Here is a 22,646-nt window from a genome sequence, read left to right as displayed (position 1 = left end):
GAGGGCCTGGTCCTAGGCTCTCCACAGGGTAGCCGGACCACACGAGTCTGAAGTCCGGTGCAGTTACTGACACAGGGCAAGAGCTTGTGAAACGGAAGTCACTTGCCATTTTATTTTCCCTTGGAAAGAGTTTTTCCTAGGCTGTGGGGATTTTCCTTATCCAGATAAAAACAGAAAACAGGAGAAGCCTACTTTTTGGTGGAGCATTGCCGCCCCCGTGTGGGTATCTTTAGAAACTACAACAGCGGGGTACCCAATATTGAAGCCTTTCAGGTCCCAGGTTCTGTGGCTTTCTTGGACCCTGAAAGACGATGTCCACCAGGGCTATGACACTTAAGTATCAGCCTGGAGAGGGAACGAGAGAGCATGGGGATTCTTGCAGAAGGTACCTTTGGGAAACCAGCCTTAGGGGTGTGTGGGGGCAGATGAAGCCTTCGCATCCTGTTCGGTGCAAGGTGGGCTGGAATAGTATTTCTCCCTTGAACTAAGTATACACGAACGGTCTAATTTCAGGGCAGTAGAGGTTGGGGAGGGTGATTTCTGAGGAATGGAGCAGCAGTGCCTCCCCAGCCGGTTGTCAGGCATGGGTGTTAGCACCAGGGCCTGCAAGCCCCTTCCAGTATGCTTGGTGGCCTTCTTTTCTGCACCTGTGGTTGGGCTGCGGTCTAACGGCCCAGCCTCCCTCTTCTGGGCACGTGGCCTGGAGAGATGCTATCTCCAACTCTGTATTTTTAACTCCTCTTTCCAGAGGATGTGGCTTCTGTGGAGAGCTTCAAAGGGTGCCCTGTTTGCCCCTGTCAGCAACCATGACGTCACGGAAATGGGAGGGGGCTGTTCAGCCCCAAACACCTGGAGGGAAGTGGGAGGCTCTTTCCATTTCCTGTTCTACTTTTGGCTATTGATTCGGTATCTGACCGGCTTGCCATTTCAGGGTGCAGCTGTCTGTGATTCTTGAGAAGATCCTGCGCCTTACGTGTCTGTGTGAAGAAGCCCGAAGCTGGCGGTGTGGCTCATGTGGCCTTCCACAACGCAGGGGCTGGTGGTCCTTCAGACTGCCCCAGCGTATGCATTAACAAGAGTCACCTTATTTGACAGTCTCTCTCACACTCACTCTGGAAGGATCCCTTGGGGACCCAGACTTAGCTGTGTGTGGGCAGAGGCAGCCTTCACATCCTGGCCAGGGCAGGGTGGGCTGGACATAGCCTTTACCCCCTTGTACTGAGTAAGCCAGAAGCCATTCTTCCCACGTGTTACTTGAGGGAAGTAGGTTTGAGGGGACTAGTATGGGTCACAGGAGAAACTGAAGTGGACACCAAGTGACCTTTGGCCCTGGGACATCAGTGATCACGTAAACCAGAGCTGAGACGTTTAGAAACCCGTGTTTCCTGGGAACTGTCCTCCGCGATTCAGTGGCCTGTGGGTGCTTGCACGGAACGCCCTCCTCAAGAGGCCACCACTCCAGTTCTCATTATTCTGATAGATTTTCTGGCTTACTCTGCGCCTTGCAAATGGCGGCGGTGGCTCACCCAGCCACGTCCTCTATTAATTTCCTCCTTCTTCCCTCTGGAGCTCAGCTACCCCCAGGACTAAGTGTGCGGGTCCTCATGGGTTCATTTGTTGGTGTCTGTCAGGTGCCAGGTACTGCTCTATGAGGACATACTGATGAGCAAGGCGCTCCTCCCGTCCCAGTAGCAGACCCAGTCCAGCACACTTCCCTGGCCAGATGTCACCTGATAGGGAAGTGGTGACATCTTGGGAGTTGAACTTCATGGTGTACCCCAAAGCAAAATGAGACAAAACAAAGCTTTAAGCCTCAGACAGCTGCCTGGGTGGTCAGAGTGGAGCTCCTACCTGAATGCTCCCTAACACAGGCCTGTCCAGCCTGTCCACTTCCTGTCTGGCTGAACCGTGACCCCAGCTGCACTGGGGAAGGGGTGGGAAAACCTCTGGGGAAGTCTCAGAACACCTTCCACATTCTGGCCTTGGGACATGGGGGTCCAGGTTTCTACTGCCACAGTTGGTCTACATGACTCCCCTGAGGGAGCAGGGCATTTGTCTAGACCCTGGAGACACCCATTTTACAACTGGCCCTGGCAAATTGTTTGCTGCGGATGGGTGCCCTCCCTCCGTGAGTTGGTCCAGGCTGGTTAGGATGCAGCAGCAGCTTTGTGACCATTGTCTCTTTGTCATGTTTTCAGGTGTCCTCATTAACCCCTTCCTTCTGGACCAAGCAGTGGTCGGCCTAGAACCCGCCATGAAGGAGCCTCTTGCCTGTTCCCAACACTTGTTCAGCCCCTGTGGAGACAGCCCCAGCATGAGGGGATGTTCATGTTCTGACTGGATGGCCATTTTACAGGGAGTGAAGTTGACACTGATCTCTTGATGGCCTCCTGCCTGCCAGGGCCTTGACCCAGCCTAGCTTGGGTTGGGCCTGGAAGGAAGAAACCTTACTCTAGGGGTGTGGGTGGATCTTCAGCCTCTGCCACATTCCTTCACTATGGTTCCCAGGTAACCCTAGGGTTCTAGTGGCCTCTGGATGTTGCTGTCAGATGGCACTGGGCTAGTGTGGTTCAGTAGAGCCCTGGGCCTCTTTCAAGTCTAGAGGAGGGGTCTGTCTTTGGTTACTCTGTTGCCTTCCAGGCTTTTTGTTCACCCCATGCTCACCAAGTCCCCTCAGCTTCTGTGTAGCTATAGCCAATTTTCAGGAGCACTCCTACTCCCCAGCCGCCACACTTTTTTTACCTGGATCTCCCTCTCTCTCTCCCTCCCTCCCTCCCTCCCTCCCTCCCTCCCTCCCTCCCTCCCTCCCTTCCTCCCTCCCTCCCCCCCCTTTCTTTTTTTCTTTCTTTCTGAACAAAGTGAATTACTACTTCCAGGAGAAGGGAGACAAACTAATTTGCCCTAAGTTTTTAATGGTTGATAAAGGCTTGCTCTACTAACCTTCCCAGGGGCATTTTCATTTAATACTGGGAAGAGAATGGTTTAATTAAAAGAAATTCCCAGCGGTAGTTCCCTGGCATCGTGTCAGACAGATGAGGAGGGGCTTGGGGAAGAGGCCTCAGAGCCCCTCCTCCACGTGTGAGGATGGCCCTGTCATGGTGGTGTCTCCTGAGGCCTTTCCCTTTAGTGATCTTGAAAGGCTTCTGTTTAGGCTAGCGATGAGGCAGTTTAGAATAATGAGATTCTGTGGTTTCTCTGGGACATGGGTTTTGCTGTAGGTGGCCTCCAGTCCCACCTGCCCCTTCATAGGTGGTGACCCTGAAGCTCATAGAAGGGAGGGACATGCCCTCCATCCCCTATTCAAGCTGGTAGCCCCATCTCTATGAGAAGAGGCAGGCCTGTGTTACAGCTGGGAGGATCTGCCTATTTCTGGCTAGCATGATCGTAGACACATGGGCAAACCGTGGAAGGGTTGGGTGGTGGCAGGGCAGTCCTGAGAATCAGGAAGCACTCCTTTTTGGTCTTGAACTCTGGAGTGTATTCCTGTCAGAATCCCACCCTTAGGGAGGACTGACAGCAGAGGCTGGGCAGAGAGCTGGGTGCTCTGAGGCCCCAGGGACTCTCACTTATGCCAGGCGTGAGCATTTGGGACATCTACTCTTGGCCAAGTCCCAGCCATAGATTTATAGGGTGAAACACTTTTCAGTGACAAGACACTCTGAGCATGAAAGAAAAAAATGTCCCTGGAGAGCAGGAGCCAGTGGGTGACAATGTTGGGGACACTTGCCATTGTTGTCTGGTAAATTTCAGACCATGCTGTCTGCCTGTTATGAGTGGCCCAAGGCATGGTATGAGCTGGGACCCACACTTGTTCAAACACCTCCTGGCCCTTGGCACAGCTTGCTTAGTGGAATTTTTAAGAGTTCATCCTGAGAAGAGGTTGGGCAGCGTGACACACACTTCCGTTTCTCTCTGCCCAGCTGGTGATAAGCAGTGTGAAAATGTCCCCACCAACCCCAGTCAAATAGGGTCACAGTTTCTGCTCTTCTGAGTCATCTTTAATGAAGTCATGCACAGCAGAATGATATACAGTACAGCTCAGATACACACAGGAGCAGGGAGGGTCTAGACAAGGAGTTAAGTTTTCTACACCTTGGGGAAAGAATAATGTGTATTTCTTTATGGATGCTTTAAAAGAACAAAACAAAAAACCTGTTCTTTATAACATTCACTAGAGCTGCAGTCGTGAGGGTGGGGGTGGGGGTAGGGTTGGGGGTGGGGGGGGAGCAGGAGTGTGTGTGAAGGGTCTTCACATCCAGGAGAAGCAGCAGCCCCTGCCTGTCTTGAGTGGCCGGCAGCAGTGAGGAAGTGGAGTAGTAGCGGATCTTCAGCATTCTCCATCACAGATTCAGGAGACAGAGTTGATGGGGTTGTGAGCTGCTCAGACCCGAGAGCCTTCTTTAGGAGGTGGGCGGGCTCCTTTTCACTTGAAGAGGGCGAGGAGGGGTGATGAGAGGAAAGAGCTTGGGAGTTCAGCCTCCTTCAGTCTGGAAACCTGGAGTGAGGAAGAGCAGAGGTCAGGCTTGGTCCTGAAGACTAGGATTCAGGGATGCCGTGGGGATGGCTGTGTTTGGGGCTGTGCAAAGTAACTGGGGACCTCGTCAGGGTAGAAGTGTGAGGACTCTAGCCAGGCTTAGGGATAATGAATATGGCGTCTTCCAGCACCAAGCTGAGGGAGGCACGAGGTACACAAGCATCGGAGTCAGAATCTCTCCTCTACTTATCGCCCGCGTGGCCCTTGGTGTGACCTGGCCTCACTTTCTTCATTTCTAAATAAGGATGATCAGAGCTGTTCCTCATCTGTCTCAGGAGGGGTGGGGCCCAGCTGAGGATTCTGGTAAACTCCCTTCAGGCCATCACAACAGCGGCCTGTGACAGGAAGTGACAGAAAAGTTCTGCCCGTAGTAGTCCAGTCTTAGGATTCAAAAGCAAATTCCCATGGGGGGGTTGCTCTCAGGGCTGGGTCTTACTCTGAATCCCCCACCCCCACCCCTTCTCTAAACTCTGATGCTGTCGCACCTCAACTGGACCACAGCCGCAGCGTCATGAGCAGGTTAAATCCGGCCACTTTCAGGAGCAGGATTCGGAGTCCCATCACTGACAGGTTTTGAAAGTTGAGGTTCATATCTGAGAAACCAAGAAGTCATAGCCGTTAAGGGTATGCGCACAAATGGTCTGTACAGCAAGGCGCTATGGACTTTCCCAAGATCTGGTCAGGCTGGTGTGGCTGACTTCAGTTCCCAGGGCCATTTCTTTGAGCTTTTGCACACATCCCCGGGCAAAGGTCTTTGTGTATTCCTCCAGGGCAAGAACATCGTGTTTTAAGGCAACAACCATCAAAAGTACTTGGGCCACATGATATTCTGAGGCCCTGTAGGCTCAGGGATGGGGCTGGAGTGGGTGCTCAGTGTGGCTGTCACACCCCGTGGGCCTGGGACCCTCAGTGACACCACAGAAGGGACAACTTTGGAATGAGGTGGCCCTGAGACAAGACAAACCTGAGGCTGTGTGGGTTCTACCACCTTTCTAGCAAAGCTTCCCAAGATGCCGAGGGACAGTGCTCTCAGAGTGACATGGTTAGTCAGGCTGCTCTGAAGGGCTCACAACTTCCCAGCCGCACAGTAAGCAGCTTCGTTGGCTGTTCTTACAGAGGAGCTAATAAAGGAGGTGCGGAGACCTGGAGTGGCTCCCTGGCCTAGTGAAGCTGAAGACGCATCTTGCTAAGTACTTAGAATGGAAAATGAAGTTGACCATGCTGGAGGGACTCAAGACAGACCATTGGCAGCTGGGAGTAGGTTTGGAAGTGCTGTTCCCATCCCCAGATTCACCTCTTCTCCTCTCCTATGCACTAAAGGTTATTATGGGCTCGTAGCTTCCTCTAGCATCATGCAAAATTGGGCAGGTCCTTCTCTTACCTGTTTCAAAGCTTTTCTCTATCAACTTGGCATCACAGGGAACATCTAAAAGAAAAAAAAACAATTTTCTTAGAGTCTAAAACATGCAGACTTTTAAGTGATTCTTTGGAAGAGAATGGGGAATGGACATATTGCCCAGGGGTACCAAATGGCACAAAGGTCCTAATGGGGGCAACACCCGCCTTCTGGACACTCTTTCATTCTTTCAACAAATATGGGCTGTGAAAGTATATGCTACATTACATGGACCACAGAGTCAAAATAGTCCCTGGTCATGGGCAGGTTTCAGTCCAGAGACCAGTAAAGGCAGCGAGACATATTCACAGTGACTAGGGCCATATATTTTCATGTATTCCAAAAAAGTTCTGGTGCCCAAATTTTCTCCTTTGTCATCTCTTAGTATCTAGCCCATTGACTCAGAGGCTCTGCCTCCTTCCTTGAAGCCCCATTGCTTTGCCATCTTTGTGCGGTTCTATTCTTGAAGCCCAAGTAGCATCGGCCACTGGAGTCCCCACCACCACCTGGCAGAGCTCCCACCATCTCTCTCCTGAATTCCCGTTCTCCTGCTGGACCTACTACAGTCCGCCCTCCGCACAGCAAGCAGCCTTACAGTTTATGGTATTTAGTTATTTTTGGAGACAAGGTCCCAGGTAGCTTAAACTGGCCTTAAACTGAACTTGCTGTGTAGGTGAAGATGACTTTGAACCTGTGATCCTCTTGCCTCCACCTGAGGTCTGGCCCTGATTTACATCTTCCTACTCGTGCCCTGCAGCTTTTCCTTGCTCCTAGACTTCCACTTTCACAGCTTTCACAGGGTCCTCTCTGGCCAAGGCACAGCTGGTCCCTTCTTATCCTTTACATTGCGGAGCGAACGCATTTCCTCAGAGCCTTCTCTGAGGTGGCTGTTTCCCTAACTCTATGTTAACAAATATATTAATTTCAGCCCGACATAGCTGACATGTCCCTCTGCTGAGAGCTGATCTTCCTTGATCAGAATGGTGCTCCCTAGGGTGCTCCCTCCACATCTGACATCTTATGTCGCTCCAGCATCTGGGACTCTGCACCCACACATTCTAGGCAGACATAGAAATCAGGGCAGACAGCTGTGCGGCAGGAAGGGCATGGGAACTGTGCCTGGGAGAACAGAGAGGGCAAGTGTGGCTCCAACAGGACAGGAAGGTGGGTGAGAATTCAAAACAGGGAGACCAGCTGAGGCCAATACTGGGCCAATGCCCTGTGTCCTGTTCTCTCGTCCGCTGTAGGGCCAGGCATTTGTGGCCTGCTAGGACAGGACACTAGTAAAACAGGATGTGGATCTTGTTGACAACCGATGAGTACCTGACCAAAGCAGCTTTTAGACCACAGACTTGAGCTGGGCCTCTCCTGAAGTGAGGGGACAGCTTTGGGTGGCACTCACCTGAGCTGGGGTAGGAGGCATTCTGTCTGAAGGCGTCTTTACAGTTCAAACTACTGTGGTCACTCCAGGCAATGGCCCCATTGCTCTTGGAATCCATAGACCGCATGTCCAGCACGGTGTTTTTGGAGACAAACACTTCAGGTGGCACGTCCTCTGAGTTGTTGACTTGGGAACTGAAGTCGGTGAACAGGCAGATGGTGCTGTTCTTGGCCTGAGCATCTCTTAGCTGGTACACAGCTGGTTTTGGGTCCGGGATGTCTGTGGGCCAAGAGGACTGATGTGAGAAGATGATTCTCTTTTTCCCTTCTAACCTTTTGTGTCCTAACATAGGCCAGAACTCAGATGCCAGTCACAGAGCGCTCTGGGTTAGCTGGTGTTCTCAGGCTTTAGACCAGAAGCGACACCTTAGAAACCAGCTGTTCATGATGGGCTAGGGACAGGCACAAATCCTGAGTTCTGGACAAGTCAAGCTCTTAGTAGTTGCTCTCCATGAGGTCCTGTCTGGTGTTCTAGAAAATCTGAAAAGTGGGCCCACTAAACCCTCTGGCCATGCTTTGACTTAATAGCATCTTCCAAACTCAGTAACTCTAGCCAACAATTTTGCTCTGGCAGGATGAAGACAAGCTAAAAAAAAAATGGACCAAGCTGGTTCTCTCGAGTGCTCTTCCCCAAGTAGGCTCGGCACTGTTGGGAAATACAGGTGTGTGATATTTAGATATCAAGTTGAAAAATCTATCATATCACCAGGCGATTTCTCTCTCATTGGTAAATGTAATGAGTAACAACCAAAACATGCACATCCAAGTCCCGACTCTAATTTACCACCGACAGCCTTGATTAGATCAACAGGCAGCTGAAGTCTCAGAACTTTCACCTATAAAATAGACATGTTGCTTCACCCACCTTTCCAACCAGGCTCTTTTGAGAAATGAATATTTCTCCAAGTCAAATGAAACTAATCAAGCACACAGCACTCAGCAAATGTGCCAGAGTTTCACCATGAACACACATAATCGAACAAACCCATCACACTGTCTATTCCAGGAAACGGGGACCCTTCCTCAGTGCTGAGACAATTCTTTATATTTTTTTCTGAGAGATTTTGTTTTTAATGTGACTCTCGCTGACCAGTTTCCCCATCCCTTCCACCTTCAGAGGAGGAAGCAGAGGCTGGCTGGAAGGAAGGACTTAACACAGCAGACCACCTAGAGAGTTTCCAGCAGGGCTGGGACTGGAACATCTTGTCCTGTATGTCCTGATCCTGTCCCATGGGTCCTGATCCTGTCCTGTGGGTCCTGATCCTATCCTGTGTGTCCTGATCCTGTCCTGTGTCCTGATCCTGTCCTGTGTGTCCTGATCCTGTCCTGTGTCCTGATCCTGCCCTGTGTCCTGATCCTGTCTTGTGTGTCCTGATCCTGTCCTGTGGGTCCTGATCCTGTCCTGTGGGTTCTGATCCTGTCCCGTGTGTCCTGATCTTGTCCCATGGGACCTGATCCTGTCCTGTGGATTCTGATCCTGTCCCGTGGATCCTGATCCTGCTCTGTGGGTTCTGATCCTGTCCTGTGGGTTCTGATCCTGTCCTGTGGGTTCTGATCCTGTCCCATGTGTCCTGATCCTGTCCCGTGGGTCCTGATCCTGTCCTGTGGGTTCTGATCCTGTCCCGTGGGTCCTGATCCTGTCCCGTGGGTCCTGATCCTGTCCTGTGGGTTCTGATCCTGTCCCGTGGGTCCTGATCCTGTCCCGTGTGTCCTGATCCTGTCCCGTGTGTCCTGATCCTGTCCCCTGGGTTCTGATCCTGTCCCGTGGGTTCTGATCCTGTCCCGTGGGTCCTGATCCTGTCCCGTGGGTTCTGATCGTGTCCCATGGGTCCTGATCCTGTCCTGTGTCCTGATCCTGTCCTGTGTCCTGATCCTGTCCTGTGTCCTGATCCTGTCCTGTGTCCTGATCCTGTCCTGTGGGTCCTGATCCTGTCCTGTGTCCCACCCCCACAGTTCTTCACTGTGCATGGACAGTTTTCAGACCCGTGTGATGCTCTCTGCTCACTGAGAACCAGGGTGACCTTGGCAATGCAGGCTTCCAGGTGGATCCTGAACCAGAGCCATCAGGGCCCAGCACAGCCCTAGGATGCTGAGTCAGGACACAGCTGCCTGAAGCATGGTGCCACCTGCAGATCAGCAGACCTGGGTGGGCGCCGCGATCTGACACAGAGCTTTGGCCCCTTTCAGACAAGAAGATACGGCTGCAGCAGAGGAGCTTCCTAGAGTTTAGTTCCTTTCATTTTCGGTCCAAAAGACATCTACTGCCACCTTACCTTTCCCCCTGAAAATCAGAAACAAATCATCTTTAATCGGAGGTCTTTGGGTTCTGTCCCTGTAGTGAGACCTCCTATTCCCACCTCATAAGAAAATCACATTTTTTTTTTTTAACCACTGAATGGCATCAGAGGTCACTTTAGCGGACTGGATCAATTTTTCAACTACAAGTTCAGCTGTTCTGGATCCTAACCTGTCATCACAGTTCAAAATGAATACAGAAGGCCAAGTCTGAACGTATTAGCACTGTAGGTCCCCAGGGAAACAGCCTTGCCACTAAATCTGTGCCCTGTAGTTAATGACTGGGAACTCAGAAGTGAGAGTTAGTGACACGGATGTGGTCATTTAGGCTTGGGTAGCATCAGGAATGGCCCTGAAGACTTTTCAAGAAGCTTGACCACCCTTCCTAATGTCTCCTTACAGAGAAACCCATGGTTGTCTTCCTCGGAGGCTGGGATTAACTCCTAGAGTCCAGTGAAGACAGAGAAAGGAGTCCCTGGCCACCCATGGAAAGAGCTGACCCCTCTCACCTCACACCAGACTGCATTCTAAATTGGATTCTCAGTTTTCTTGTGACTGGCCTTGATCCCTATTTCTGTATTCCTTAGAAGGTTATAGTATTCCTTCCTTTTTTTCAAGGCAGGGTTTCTCTGTGTAACCCTGGCTGTCTTGGAACTAGCTCTGTAAACCAGGCTGGTTTCGAACTCACAGAGATCTGCCTGCCTCTGCCTCTCAAATACTGTTATTAAAAGTGTGTGCCACCACCACCTGGCTAGTATGTCTTTTTGTTTTCTGGCTAATGTCTTCTTCTGTTCTGTTCTCTTAGTCCATTTTTATTATCAGATTTGCCTATACAGGCCACATTCGCCTGTGCTTGTTCATCCCAAGATCGGATCTTGTTTCTTGTTGCCCTCTGTTGGAATTCTGACCCCCTCCTCTCTCTGACCCATACAGATCGTATCAATCTTTCCAGCACAGTAAAAAGCCTGTCTAGGGTACCTTCTACCAGGACTTTAACCCGTCTGAGTCTGTTTATCTGCACGGCCAGTTAGCGACACTAGAATAGTTTGTAGGTTGCTAAATGAGCAATAGTTCTGAAGCTCGGCTAGCTTTTGTGCTGTTTGGGGACAGGTAAGACATCTATCTTAGGCTCTTTTATTTTCATCCTAACGTTATCTAAAATGATAGCTACTTAGAAGGCATTTAAAAGTGTCCATTGAATGATTAAACTCATATTTTAATGAGTTTGACCTAGAGAAGCACAGATATTTAAGATGGATAGTGATGTCTTCCCCCTTCGCAGGCCTCTGTAAAACAATTAGCAGAGAACCCCCAGTAAGCCTTATCCTGCCGTGGTAACAATGGCCATCTCCAGGGAAAGGATTAATGACACTGGCCTACAGGGTTGCAAATGGTGCCACTTGGGAGGACTCACCAGATATTACTGCCACTTGGGCCCCTTTCCCAAATGTGAATTTCCCACTAAGTCCTCCAGTGTTTACACAGCAGGTGACACCTTTACAGAAGCTTAGGACACCTACCCGTTCTATAAACCGAAGATGCTTGTCACTAAGCCCTTCTGCTGTCTTGTACTGCAATGCAGTCTTTGCTATTAGTACTTTCCTTCTATCCAGTCTACTATGGTGACCCAAACTGAAGCAAATTTATTTGACTTCCATAAATTCAGTAGAATCCATGAACTTGAGAACCCCTGCTCAGAGCAGCAGTACCTTGGATCCTCTAGTTGAAGGATCTCGATTACCATTTGCCTCGTGATTGCCAAGGGGTCAATGCAAGGGTAATAATTTCCTCAGTACTCAGTGCTGGCTGGGGTGGGGTTTTCTAGAACCATTTAAGATCCTCCAGGAGAAAACACCTGAACTCAAGCCAGTGTCTCGGACAGCGAGGAAGAGGAAGTACTTGTGCGTCCTGCCCCTGCCTCATTCTCTGTATATGGCGGAATGCTTAACGCGGTCCCTGCTCCACAGTTTAATCTCAGGCTAGAGCTGAAATCCCACTCCAGATAAGGTCTCTGCAGAAGCCTTTCTGATACCACTCTGCTGGAGCCCACTGGACACTCAGTCTCAGGACACTGCCCCAAACTGTCCTGAAGTTCTTGGCTTTTGACCACTTCTGTTTACCAAGGAAGCCGCTGCCCTCGCCTTTTACAATAATATGAGCCTTAGGAAGGTGAGCCGTGATGACCGTGCCGAGGAGGCATTAGGCACTCTCCCAGTGATGGCTTTCTCGCTAGGCGACGTCCCACATTATGATATGCTATGAGCACGTTGTTAAAGTGGAAACAGTGTTAAATACAGCTGGGGAAGGTGGGGCCAGAACTCACCCTCACCTGCCATCCTCCTTGTCCATCTCCTGTTCTAGCTACCAACCACTAACAGAGCCCAGCCACTGACCCTTGGGTGAGGGTTCAGGGACTCAAGGTTCTGAGAGAAGCCTCTGGGAACTAGTGCCCCGTTACCATTACCACTTTCATTAGCTGACCAAGTTTAACTACCTACTTCAATGAAAGAGAATTTGTGTTTGCCATTAACCCAGCTCTTCCTCCCTAAGGGCACTTAGCTAATTTCCTGAATGTTCAGGTTATCTGGTGCTGATCGTATCAGCTTCACTTGAAAGCACTGAGTATCTGCAATTCTTTTAATTTTTTCCCTATAAATTATTCTGTTCAGATTTTCATTTATTCAGATGGCCCTTGGCACCTCTCTGACTTCAGTATGTGAACTGGGAACACTTTAAGCTACCACAAGAGCCTGAGGAAATAAGAAATAAAGTTTTGCGCACCCCAAGTTTGCTAGGGATTACACTAACAGGCCATCTCTTGCTCTGGTCATTAGGATGGTCATACTCACATGGGCGCACAGCCAGGCTGGTCCCGGACCCAAAGGTCAGCGTAGTGAAGCCACCATATAACACAGTAGGAGGGTGCTTTACAAGAACTCTAACCTGGGCTGGACCAGCCTGGATGGGGCACTCGTCTCCTGCCTCAGTTTACCCGTCTCCCTCAAGACAGAAGAGAAGTCTCACCGCTGATAACTTTCCTCAGGAAGAGTCTCACAGACCTTCCCATTAGCCACCCTGGAGCCAGTGGGGCCTTCCTGAAAGGTCGGTACCTGTTCTGTTCTCTGCACCACAACTGAAGATAAGACAGGCAACTTGGAAGAACGTGAGAAGCCATGGGTTAATTGCAAAAAGATTTTTAAAGTACACATTGATTTTTTTTTGTTTTCTGACAGGGTCTGGCTCTGTAGCCCACGGCTGGCCTTGGATTCATGATCCTTTGCCTCAGTTTCTTGGGTGCTGAGACTGTGGCTGGGTGCCACCATGCCCGTATGAAATGACTCTTGAGGGAAGACTGCACTGGCAACACGTGGAAGACATTGGCAGGGTTCCGTGACAGGACTGGGTGTAGGAGGGCCCTCCCTTGAGGAGATGTGTCTGGTATTCCTGAGGGTGCACAGACTTCAGTCAGCACATCCACAAGAGCACTGCCAAGCTGGCAAGCCAGGAGGAAGCTCTGCCTCTTACTGGGAGGTTCCATGATAAGGACTGATGCTGTATGGGGCACAGACCCTAAAGTCTGAGAGCAGTGTGGAGGAGCACAGCTCTCAGTGAGGATGCCACAGGGCCTCAGTCCTCCTAAATTTGTGTGAAAAAGGGAATCTGAAGCCCAGGAAGCATAGAAATGTGTGGTGCATTCCAGTCTGAAGACTGGCAATGCACATTAGCATTATAAAGTTTATGAAATCTTACAATAGGGTAAGCCATTGCTTCTCAAGCTTACTATTTAAGGTTAATGTTACTATTCATTAATCTCTCGTGTGTGTGCGTGCATGTGTATGTATTTATTTCAGTGTGCCTTCTCTAGCTGTAGGACACTAAAATTCCATTTTAAATGCTCATCTAATTTTCACCGTTAGGTTCTCTCTGCTCTGAATCCTCTTGTTCTCCTATTCACTCCTGTGGCCACAATTAGGGGCTTCGCTGGTGCTGATTTTTTCTTTCTAATCCTTATGAAACAACTTCATTTCCTTCCCATAATTGCACCCAGGCAGCTGAGCTGCATCTGCTTCTGCCCCTCCAGCAGTCCCAGCCTCAGGGATCTGCACACACAGGATGGTGTCTTCCCAACAGGGTTACCTGCCAGGAGCAATGTCAATGTGAAAGCCTTTTCCCGAACACACATTCTTGAGCTTCCTTCCGCGATTTTGTGCACACCTGGGAGGTGCACATTGCAAAGCTGATTCTAATCCCAACAGGACATTTCCTCAGTGTGCCTCTTTTCCTGGTGGTCCCTCAGATGGACACACAGACACTACATCCTTATCCCATCTCACCCTTCCCTGCTAAAACCTATTTGTGCTGAGCCCTCATTACAAGACATTTTTATCCTTTTGCGTCTAAACTTCAGTTCTCCAGAAATAGGGTGGGCTTTCTAATCTAGGTTAACTGATTAACCTTGGCAAGATGAGATCCATGATGAAGCACAAAAGCAAACAAACACATGAGAAGGAGCCTTCCCTGGAGAGACAGGAAGCTCCCCCAGCAGCAAAGACATGCTGGCCTCTTCGGCAATCTACATTTCTCCTGCTTGCTGCACTGTACTCCGTGAGGGTAAACTCTATAACCTCCCTGTTTTAAACGCTGGGCAATTTTCTCTGTTGAAGAAAACTTACTAATCCAAAACTAACATGTTTTAAACAGCGATTTCCTCTCCATTGAAGCCTCACCAAACTCTTCTAGCAGGCACTTTTGAAAATAATTATTGTGTGTGTGAGTGTGTATGTGTGTGAGTGTGTATGTGAGTGAGTATGTGTATGTGTGTGAGTGTGTGTGTGTGTGTGTGTGTGTGTGTGTGGAGAGAGAGAGAGAGAGAGAGAGAGAGAGAGAGAGAGAGAGAGAGAGAGAGAGAGAGTGGGACACATGTGAAAGTCAAAAGACAACTCCTTCCAGAGGTTACCTCTCATTTTCTACCATGTGGATTCCAGGGATTAAACTCAGATCCCAGAATCAGGGAGCAAGCACCCCAGGCCAATGAACCACCTGGTTGGTCCAGGAGCCATTCCCCACTCCTAATAGTCATTTGCTTGATGATGCCTAAATCCTGCACTGTGCTGAGGTACAGCAATGAAAGAGCAAAACTCTGGCAGGAGGATGAATACAAACACGAGGCAATCTGGGTAGGAGGTTGGCTACATCCTTCTTTGTAGTCATGGCAACTCGTTTGTGCCTCCCTAGAACCTGGGAAACCCTGGACCAAAACTCTCTGTTTAACTTGGGATCCTGGAGGTAGAGACCCTGCATTTTCTGATCTTCCATCCCTCCTTCCCTTCCTCTCTTCCAGCATAATGGTTGTGATACTGGAGTTGCTCAATAAATAGCTATTTCATGGGTAAACTCTCTAAATATTCTCTTTTCAATGCAACCCTAATATTTATATTTGTTTATTATGCCTATTTAAGTTTCATAGGGTCTAATTTTCTAAATTTTGTATTGTTTTTGGCATTGTGTAGGCTTTATGTTCCTCTTTATCTCTCAGCTGAGTATGGAGTTTCTTAAAGAGTGTGTCCAAAGTTCACTGTCTTTGGGAAACTCAATCCATTATCTTTTATGAAACTAAATGGTAACAAAAGTAAAAATAAATCTTTTGTTATACTTAGTCACAATTTCTTCTCTGATACAGATCTAGAAACCAGAAAAGAGTCTATCCCTGTAATGATAGGAAGGTTAATTCTTCTTGGCAACTATCTTAGAAAATACACCATTAAGTCAACGGCTGGAAATTTAGAATCTGAACCAAGCAAATCTTATGAGGAAGCACACAAAATTAGTTCAGGAACCACTGGTTCATTATCTAAGAAAGCAAGGGACTTCCTAAGGCCAGGCACTTACTTGGATAAACTTGGAGTCTTGTTCCGCTCCCCAAAGTGAGCTGGCCTGCTACCTGGCTCCCCACCCTGACACAGCACAGTACAAATTCCTGCACTCCGACTATGTAGTTACCCGTGAGCCCTCAGAGAATCCCAAGGAACAAAGCTTTTATGTGGCCCACTTCATGGTTTTCATATTATTTCCTCTTTCTTTGTAGGTTAATACCCAATGAACAGTCCCCCAATGTTTCTTTTTCCTTCTTTTATGTACCTGTATCTTGCTAATACAAATATGATTTTACTTATGCCTCCAGAAATGCCAAGTCACAATACCACAGTGACTATGACCAAAGGATTAGCATGTACAGAGATTGGATCAAACCTCCTCACTTAGAGAAGGATAAATTTACATCCAGGTGGCCTTTGAGGTGTGGGGTCTTCCTTCATACGGTATAGGTTGGATGGGCAGCTGGGCCCAGCAACAGGTGATCTTGAAGTATTTCCTGTAATGGGTGTCATGAGGACTCAAAGAAACCCTTGTTATGAGAGCAAGCAGTGCCAGCCCTCAGGGCTACCCATGACCTCCAGTTCCCTCATCACAACCACCAAAGGTCATCACTGTCTTCCCTCATTTGGGACAAAAGAGTCTTCACAAAACCGTGAGACACTCTGCCTCCTGTGGCCCTGGAGGGCGGGAGAGTTTCTAAAGACCCGAGGGAGTAGGCAGCCATTTCCTTATCTGCTACCATTGTGTGGAAGGTCCTGCTTTCTTGTGGATAGATGCAAAAACCGTTTTTTATTTTGCTAGGGAGAGTAGAACCAAGAACACATCCAGCCCACTGAACTGGGGCACCTGCTAAGAACCCGCCAGGGCATGATTCAGAGCTGCTGTGACTGAGCAGTCTCTGGGACTGAGCAAGAGCCGTGGGAGGCTCACGCTGGACTCATTCTTGTCTGTCCTCATCTTGTTCTAGGATATTAATTGCTGATGGCTTTTTTGTCCTCAGAAAGTCAGACATCTCAGTAAGAAGAGACTCGAATCCCTCCCCAGAGCCATGGGTACAACTGTTATTCTCCTGCCAAGGAGTTTAAAGTGTCCACTCTTATCTCTGCCCACCTCCACCCCAATTTGCTAATAGACTGAGGGATTTTTAATTTTTTAAATTTATTTTTGAGGCATGGTGTCATTGTATAGCTCTGGATAACCAGGAATTCACTATATAGAAAAAGCTGGACTTGAACTCAGAGAGCTCAGCCTGCCTCAGCCTATGAGGCATTGAGATCAAAGGTTTGCACCATCACACAGAGATCACATCTCAGCTTTCTTCTTTGTTCTTAAACCTACTGTGGTCCCTGGTTTGTTGGTGATGCTCAATAAGTATTTACTAAGTTAAACTGGCTTTTATTGAACATTATTATTGGGACAAAGGGACCAGTTTGGGAAGAAGTTAAAAGCTAAGTTTATTGTGAATTGCAAAATCTAAGTGCTTAGGCAAGGAAACACCAAGTAAGCATTTCCGAGAGATAGCAAGGAGACAAATAGACAAAAGCACTGTGGGGTTCATGTTGATTCTGAGCAGAGAGATGGGAACTGAATGAACAAATAAGAAATCATTCAACGGCAACAAATGCCACCCCCTGCAGGACCTTAACAGTCATTCCTTTTAAAGGGTAAAAAGAATAATATAGCGGAAACGTGTACTCTAAGTCAGCAGCGTTGCTATGATCAGAAGCGAGACAGTCGTAACAATGATCAGTTACACCCAGGACAACAGCAAATACAACAAAGTAAGCTGAGCGGTGGCTTCCATCCCTCACCAGGGCTCTGTGACATAAATCCATACAAGGTGGCACCTGGAGCCGGGCCTGGGATTCCAAGGGCTCACTCAGGTGCGTTACTAAATGTCCCAAGGTCTGTGTACATACCCCAAAGCAGTGCGGGGCATGCCATTTTAGCCTTCATTTTCCTAAGACTATTGGAAGATAAAAAGAAATATGGCAGAACCCAACAGAAGATTCTGCTTGGTATACAGCAGGCTTCATTCGACTGAAAAGCCATTCATACAATTAGTTTCCTTCCTAGATGGGGCCTAAAGTAGTTTTCTCTATTTAAATAAATGCCAAGTCCTATTTATTATATGCTGTTTCTAGGTATGATACTGACGGATACTATATGTAATGTAAGACTATTGTCTGCTTATTTTCTTATTTAACAGCACGCAAAGCCTAGAGTAGTTTCTTATCCCCTCAACAGACAAAGAAAGAGGTGAAAACAGACATCCTTCCTTCTGTAATGTGAGTCAAGTTAGTGTTGAACTCACTTGGTTCCACCAGCAGTCTTCTTCCTGTCCCAAAGATAAGTTTGGAGCCTATGTTGCTCACAGTGATTTGTCCTGTGACAAAATGGGCTATTTCCTTTCCTTGCCACTTTCACAGCACAGCTGGGAAGCCCACGGCAAGTCTTTAGTAAAAGGCTTTGTATGTTTTCTGTTCGTGAATGAATCTTGCACTCAGCCTGCAAAATGGTCATTCATTCAACAGTGGTCACAGCATATGGTTCCAGGACCAGGTCCCAGCTTCTGGACCCTGCCTAGCTTGCATTAGTATTTTTATGATATTAGATGATTAAAGCAACCCTTCTTAACTGCCTTTTAGGAAGAATATAAATTCTGAATTAGATGAATTCCAAACCTAACCCTAACCCTATAATCTAACAACATCCAAAGTACATTTTCCTGGAACTCACAAGCAGCCAGGCACTTGCAGACAGCTAACCTGTGGCTGTTCTGCTGGGGAGATAGAAGGGATGGAGAGGGAAGGGGAGGGGTCAGCATGAGGCATGTCTGCCATTTCCCTCTTCCTTCTGCCCACTGGGCTAAGCGATCCCAACAGCCCTCTGTTCTGCTGTGTTACAGAAAAGAGAATCCTTTAGAATGGGAGCATCTAGATCAAGACTTTCTGAATCTTTAACTTATGGCCACATCCAAGATGGAAAAGCTAAACTCCATGTATTTCCCTACTCTCTGTGATTGGCATTCTCTCTCCTTTGTAAGCAAATCACGGCAGAGCCTGTGACAACATGGAGCAGAAAGGACAGGGTTTTGAGGTCAGACAGGTTGACCAAGTTTGGATTTTAGTCTCTCAGATAACAAGTCATAGAATGTGGGGCGATAATTTATCATTTCCCCACCCCATAAGACAAGGAATATTGCCCCTGCGAGTCTCATTTCCCCACCCCGTAAGACAGAGAATATTGCCCCTCACCTTACAGAGCTCTGCAGTCAATACTCATCTAACGCTATACCCACACGTCATACACATCATAGGCACTGATATGATGGTTATTATCATTTCTTTTCCCTTGATAATGCTGATGATGTATGTGTGTGTGAGTGTGTGTGTATATGTGTCTGTGTATGTGTGTGTCTGTGTATGGATGTGTGTGTGTGTATGTGTGTGTCTGTGTGTGTCTCTGTGGATCTGTGTATGTGTGTTTGTGTGTGTATGTGCGTGTATGTGGATGTTTGTGGATGTGTGGATGTGTGTGTGTCTCTGTTTGGATGTGTTTGGATGTGTGGATGTGTGTGTCTCTGTGTGTGTATGTGTGTATATATGTGTATGTGTGTATGTATGTATGTGTGGATGTGTATGTGTGTGTGTGTGTGTTCTGTGGACTGAACGCTCATCATTAGGCTTGTATATGAAGCATTTTACCTGCTGAAGCATCTCATGGCCAGCTACTATTATTAATATGCTGAACTAGAATACTGATTAGCAGGGCTATTCATTAAGGTTATATAATACCCCCCAATCAGAATTTGTTTCTGAAACATCCCAAAATCCACACTCTTGAATTGCATGAGCTCCAGGGTCACAAAGGGGGGAACTGCTGGACCACAGATGTCTGCACCCCTCATCTCCCCGGAGAGTCCGAGGCTCACAGAGGATGATGATTTGTTCAATAACAAACAGAAAGTTAATGCCAAATCAAATTTAGTTTCTTGTCTGAAACTAGAATCCCTGGGGTCTCTTGTTGGTACCTCACTGACTCTTTGGGGACATTGGTTCGTGTAAGTGGGCACTTAGTCTTTGGAGTGAATTTAGCTTAGCTTATTTAGGGCATAGGCGAAAGCACCTTGAACATCCTCAATGGTAGTGGAAGCATAAAAGGTCTATTAGATAGCGGCTGTGTGATTTTCTGCTCTTCCAGCTGCCTCTGTCCATTCAACTCCACTTAGCAAAATTCTCAGGTTAAAATTCTAATGTTAAGCAGAGCTACTGTCAGCCTCAGTTCTTAAAGTAATGCTAAATTCCACCGCAGAGAAAATATGCTCATGTCAGACTTAAACACTATATCGAGACTGCAATCTTAATACTTCATATAAAAATAAGACACAACAACAAAATCCCATCTTGTGGCTGCTCACTGCAATGAGTACAGCACCCCACACTTACTTGGGTCCACTCTTAGCTGGGTTCCCCTTCCAAAGGTGAGCGTGTTTGCTCCTTGCCAGCTCCCACAGTGTCTGAGGCCTCACAGTAAACAGTCTCCCATGTCACCTCTCTCCTCACCCTAATGACTTGGGAAACACTTGAGATTTAACAGAACTGTGACTTCTTCATAGGAAGAACAAGTTCTCGCTTCACAGTCTCAAATGGAGCACATTCCTAGAGGCCTGGTGGAGAGGGGCAAAAAAGGCTATTTGAGTGGAGTCCCAATACCAATTTAAGGGAGAGACAGAGTGGGGCAGGGGAGGGGGTCTCCAACAAGAAGGCTGCTGCGAGTTACATTTCTTATTGGCAGCAGAGAAGAGAACATGCATCTTTTTGATTCTTGGTCTCATGTGTCCCTTTTCTCTACATCCGGGGATGCCCTGTGCTGTCTGGTTCATCCCCATCCCCCTTCCCTTTGGCCTGGAAATTCTGATGTCTCTGGGTACTCAATTTCAGTTAAACAAATATTTATCAAAAATTTTTTTTTAAAAAAAAAAACCATGTTAGATATTGCAAGGGATGGAAGAACCTTTGCTTTCACGATCTCCCACATTAACAGTGGATGTGCTTAGCCATGAGATTCTGTAGCTCTATGTGTTACAGACTAAGACTGCACAGCTAAGCTGGTGATACAGAAGGTGAGAGGACTGTGAGGGACGTCTGAGGGAAAGACACACGGTCCAGACTTCTCACAGGAAGCTAGTCTATTTCTAGAGACTACCTTTCCCTGGTTATCTGGGTCTTAGTCCGCATTCCATCCTACCCTGGTGACTTAGCTCTGCTGTCATTTATAGCTCGTCTCTTACTGTCTTGTTCAAATGACGAGCCCAATTCCCACATTGTCACCCGACAGAACAAGGACGATGCAGTCCATAAAATACAGCAAGCAGGGGCCTTGACCCAGACGAAGGGACACAACAGGAAAACGAGAGCAGCATTTACCTGGAGAGACGAGAAGCACAGTGCCCTTTCCAAAACTGAGTTTGCCATATCCTGAATTCACACTGTGACAAAACCCTACACAAAAATGGCTTACAGTGTAGGGCTTTTCAACCATGATATAGTTTGGAAGGAGAAAGAGAGGTCATCATTTATGGAGAACATACGATATTCCAAGAGGCTTAACAATCTACATACATTACATCACCTCACTAGGACAGCGACTTTGGACATTATTATCAATTTTTATCACTGAGGAGCAGTAGACCTCAGGCTAAGCAGGCTAGGCTACCAGCACTACCAATAAACATTCAAATATTTGCATCTATATGTTATTTTAGCAGAGGACTCACAAATCTCAGAAGACTGTCCTTATCATTCCTAGTTTCCTAGTTTCCTAGTGTTGGATCTCTCTCTCTCTCTCTCTCTCTCTCTCTCTCTCTCTCTCTCTCTCTCTCTCTCTCTCTCTCTCTCTCTCTCTCTCTTTCTCTCTCTCTCTCTCTCTCTCTCTCTCTCTCTCTCTCTCTCTCTCTCTTCCTCCATCCCTCCCTCCCTCTCTCCATTTTTGGCTAGAACCAGTGGGACTCTAATAACAGTGACTCAATCACCCCCCCCCCCCAGTTTGTCCTTTATTACAGAGCCATTTCTTGGGACATAAAGGCATTTTCCCCTCAGCCATCCCATTATTCCTTGCTTACTCCACTTACCAGGGCTGACCAGCAACCTAGTTCCACTCCCAAAGGTCAACTTATAGTTGCCAGTATTTCCACAGTGCTTCTTAGTCAGTCAAAAACACGCTTGAGCACACACACACCAGACTTAGGGCTGCAGCTTTCCCTCTACACACAGGCTATCCCTTAGCTTTCTTTTATTTTCCAACCAAGTGCACAGGTCATTTAACTCAAGCCTGGGCCATTTGTGGTACCAGGTTTAACAATGAAGTTGTTTCCTTCCCATGTCTCTGGATCTATTGCCCCAAACTCCCAATTTCCAATTCCATATATCCAACAGACGTATCGAACCCTTCTCTCATCGCCACAACAGTTATTTTCAGACTCTTGCCACAGTGCCTCCCTAACTTTAATGTCAATCAATTGGCAGCTTCATGAAGCTGTGTCCAGATCGCTGTAATTAAAGGCTCCCCCATCCCAGTCAACTCATCCTGCAAGCTAGGGGCTTACTCAAGTGCTCTCCGCCTTCAAAGTCAAGTGACCCCCTGACTATATAACACCATGCTTCACACTTGTTAAAGACAAACACCAAGTTCACTGCTTTGGCTTTGTGAATCTGCCCTTCCACATTTGGCCCCACAGGCACCATCTTAGCTTTCTTTCCTATTAGAAAAGAACGTGGGCGGAACAACACTATTAAATGCTAAGAGACGGATGAGGGATCCTATAAATGCCTTTGCTCAAATCTCCCAAAAATGACCCAGAAAGAGAAGGTCTATTGATTCCATCATGTGCTCCAAATGTTACCATTTCAGAGAAAACCCATGGGAGAAGAATCATGCAGACACTGGACTCACTTGGGATGACTCGGAGTTTTGTCACAGTTCCAAAACTCTGGTAAGTCCCAGAAGTCACACTGTCAGGAAGATCTTTACAAAATGGCTCTTTTCCCTTGCCATTTGCATCAAGTAGCTCTCAACTCACTCCACCCCCACGAGAGAGAGAGAGAG

At 47.8% G+C, this 22,646-nt stretch overlaps 1 gene segment (V, D, J or C); it reads right to left on the bottom strand.

The window, feature by feature from the left end:
- Positions 1-4,227: 4,227 nt before the first annotated feature.
- Positions 4,228-22,646, bottom strand: part of LOC119799999 — a 208,238-nt gene continuing 189,819 nt past the window's right edge. The window contains 4 exon segments of the C gene segment in view: positions 4,228-4,495; positions 5,020-5,127; positions 5,916-5,960; positions 7,333-7,590. Of these exon segments, the coding sequence occupies positions 5,021-5,127; positions 5,916-5,960; positions 7,333-7,590 (410 nt within the window).

This window comes from Arvicola amphibius, chromosome 13 (genome assembly GCF_903992535.2).
Source record: "Arvicola amphibius chromosome 13, mArvAmp1.2, whole genome shotgun sequence".
Classification (NCBI taxonomy): domain Eukaryota; kingdom Metazoa; phylum Chordata; class Mammalia; order Rodentia; family Cricetidae; genus Arvicola; species Arvicola amphibius.
Note: the sequence above shows the minus strand (reverse complement) of the source record. Positions and strands in the feature narration are given on the sequence as shown.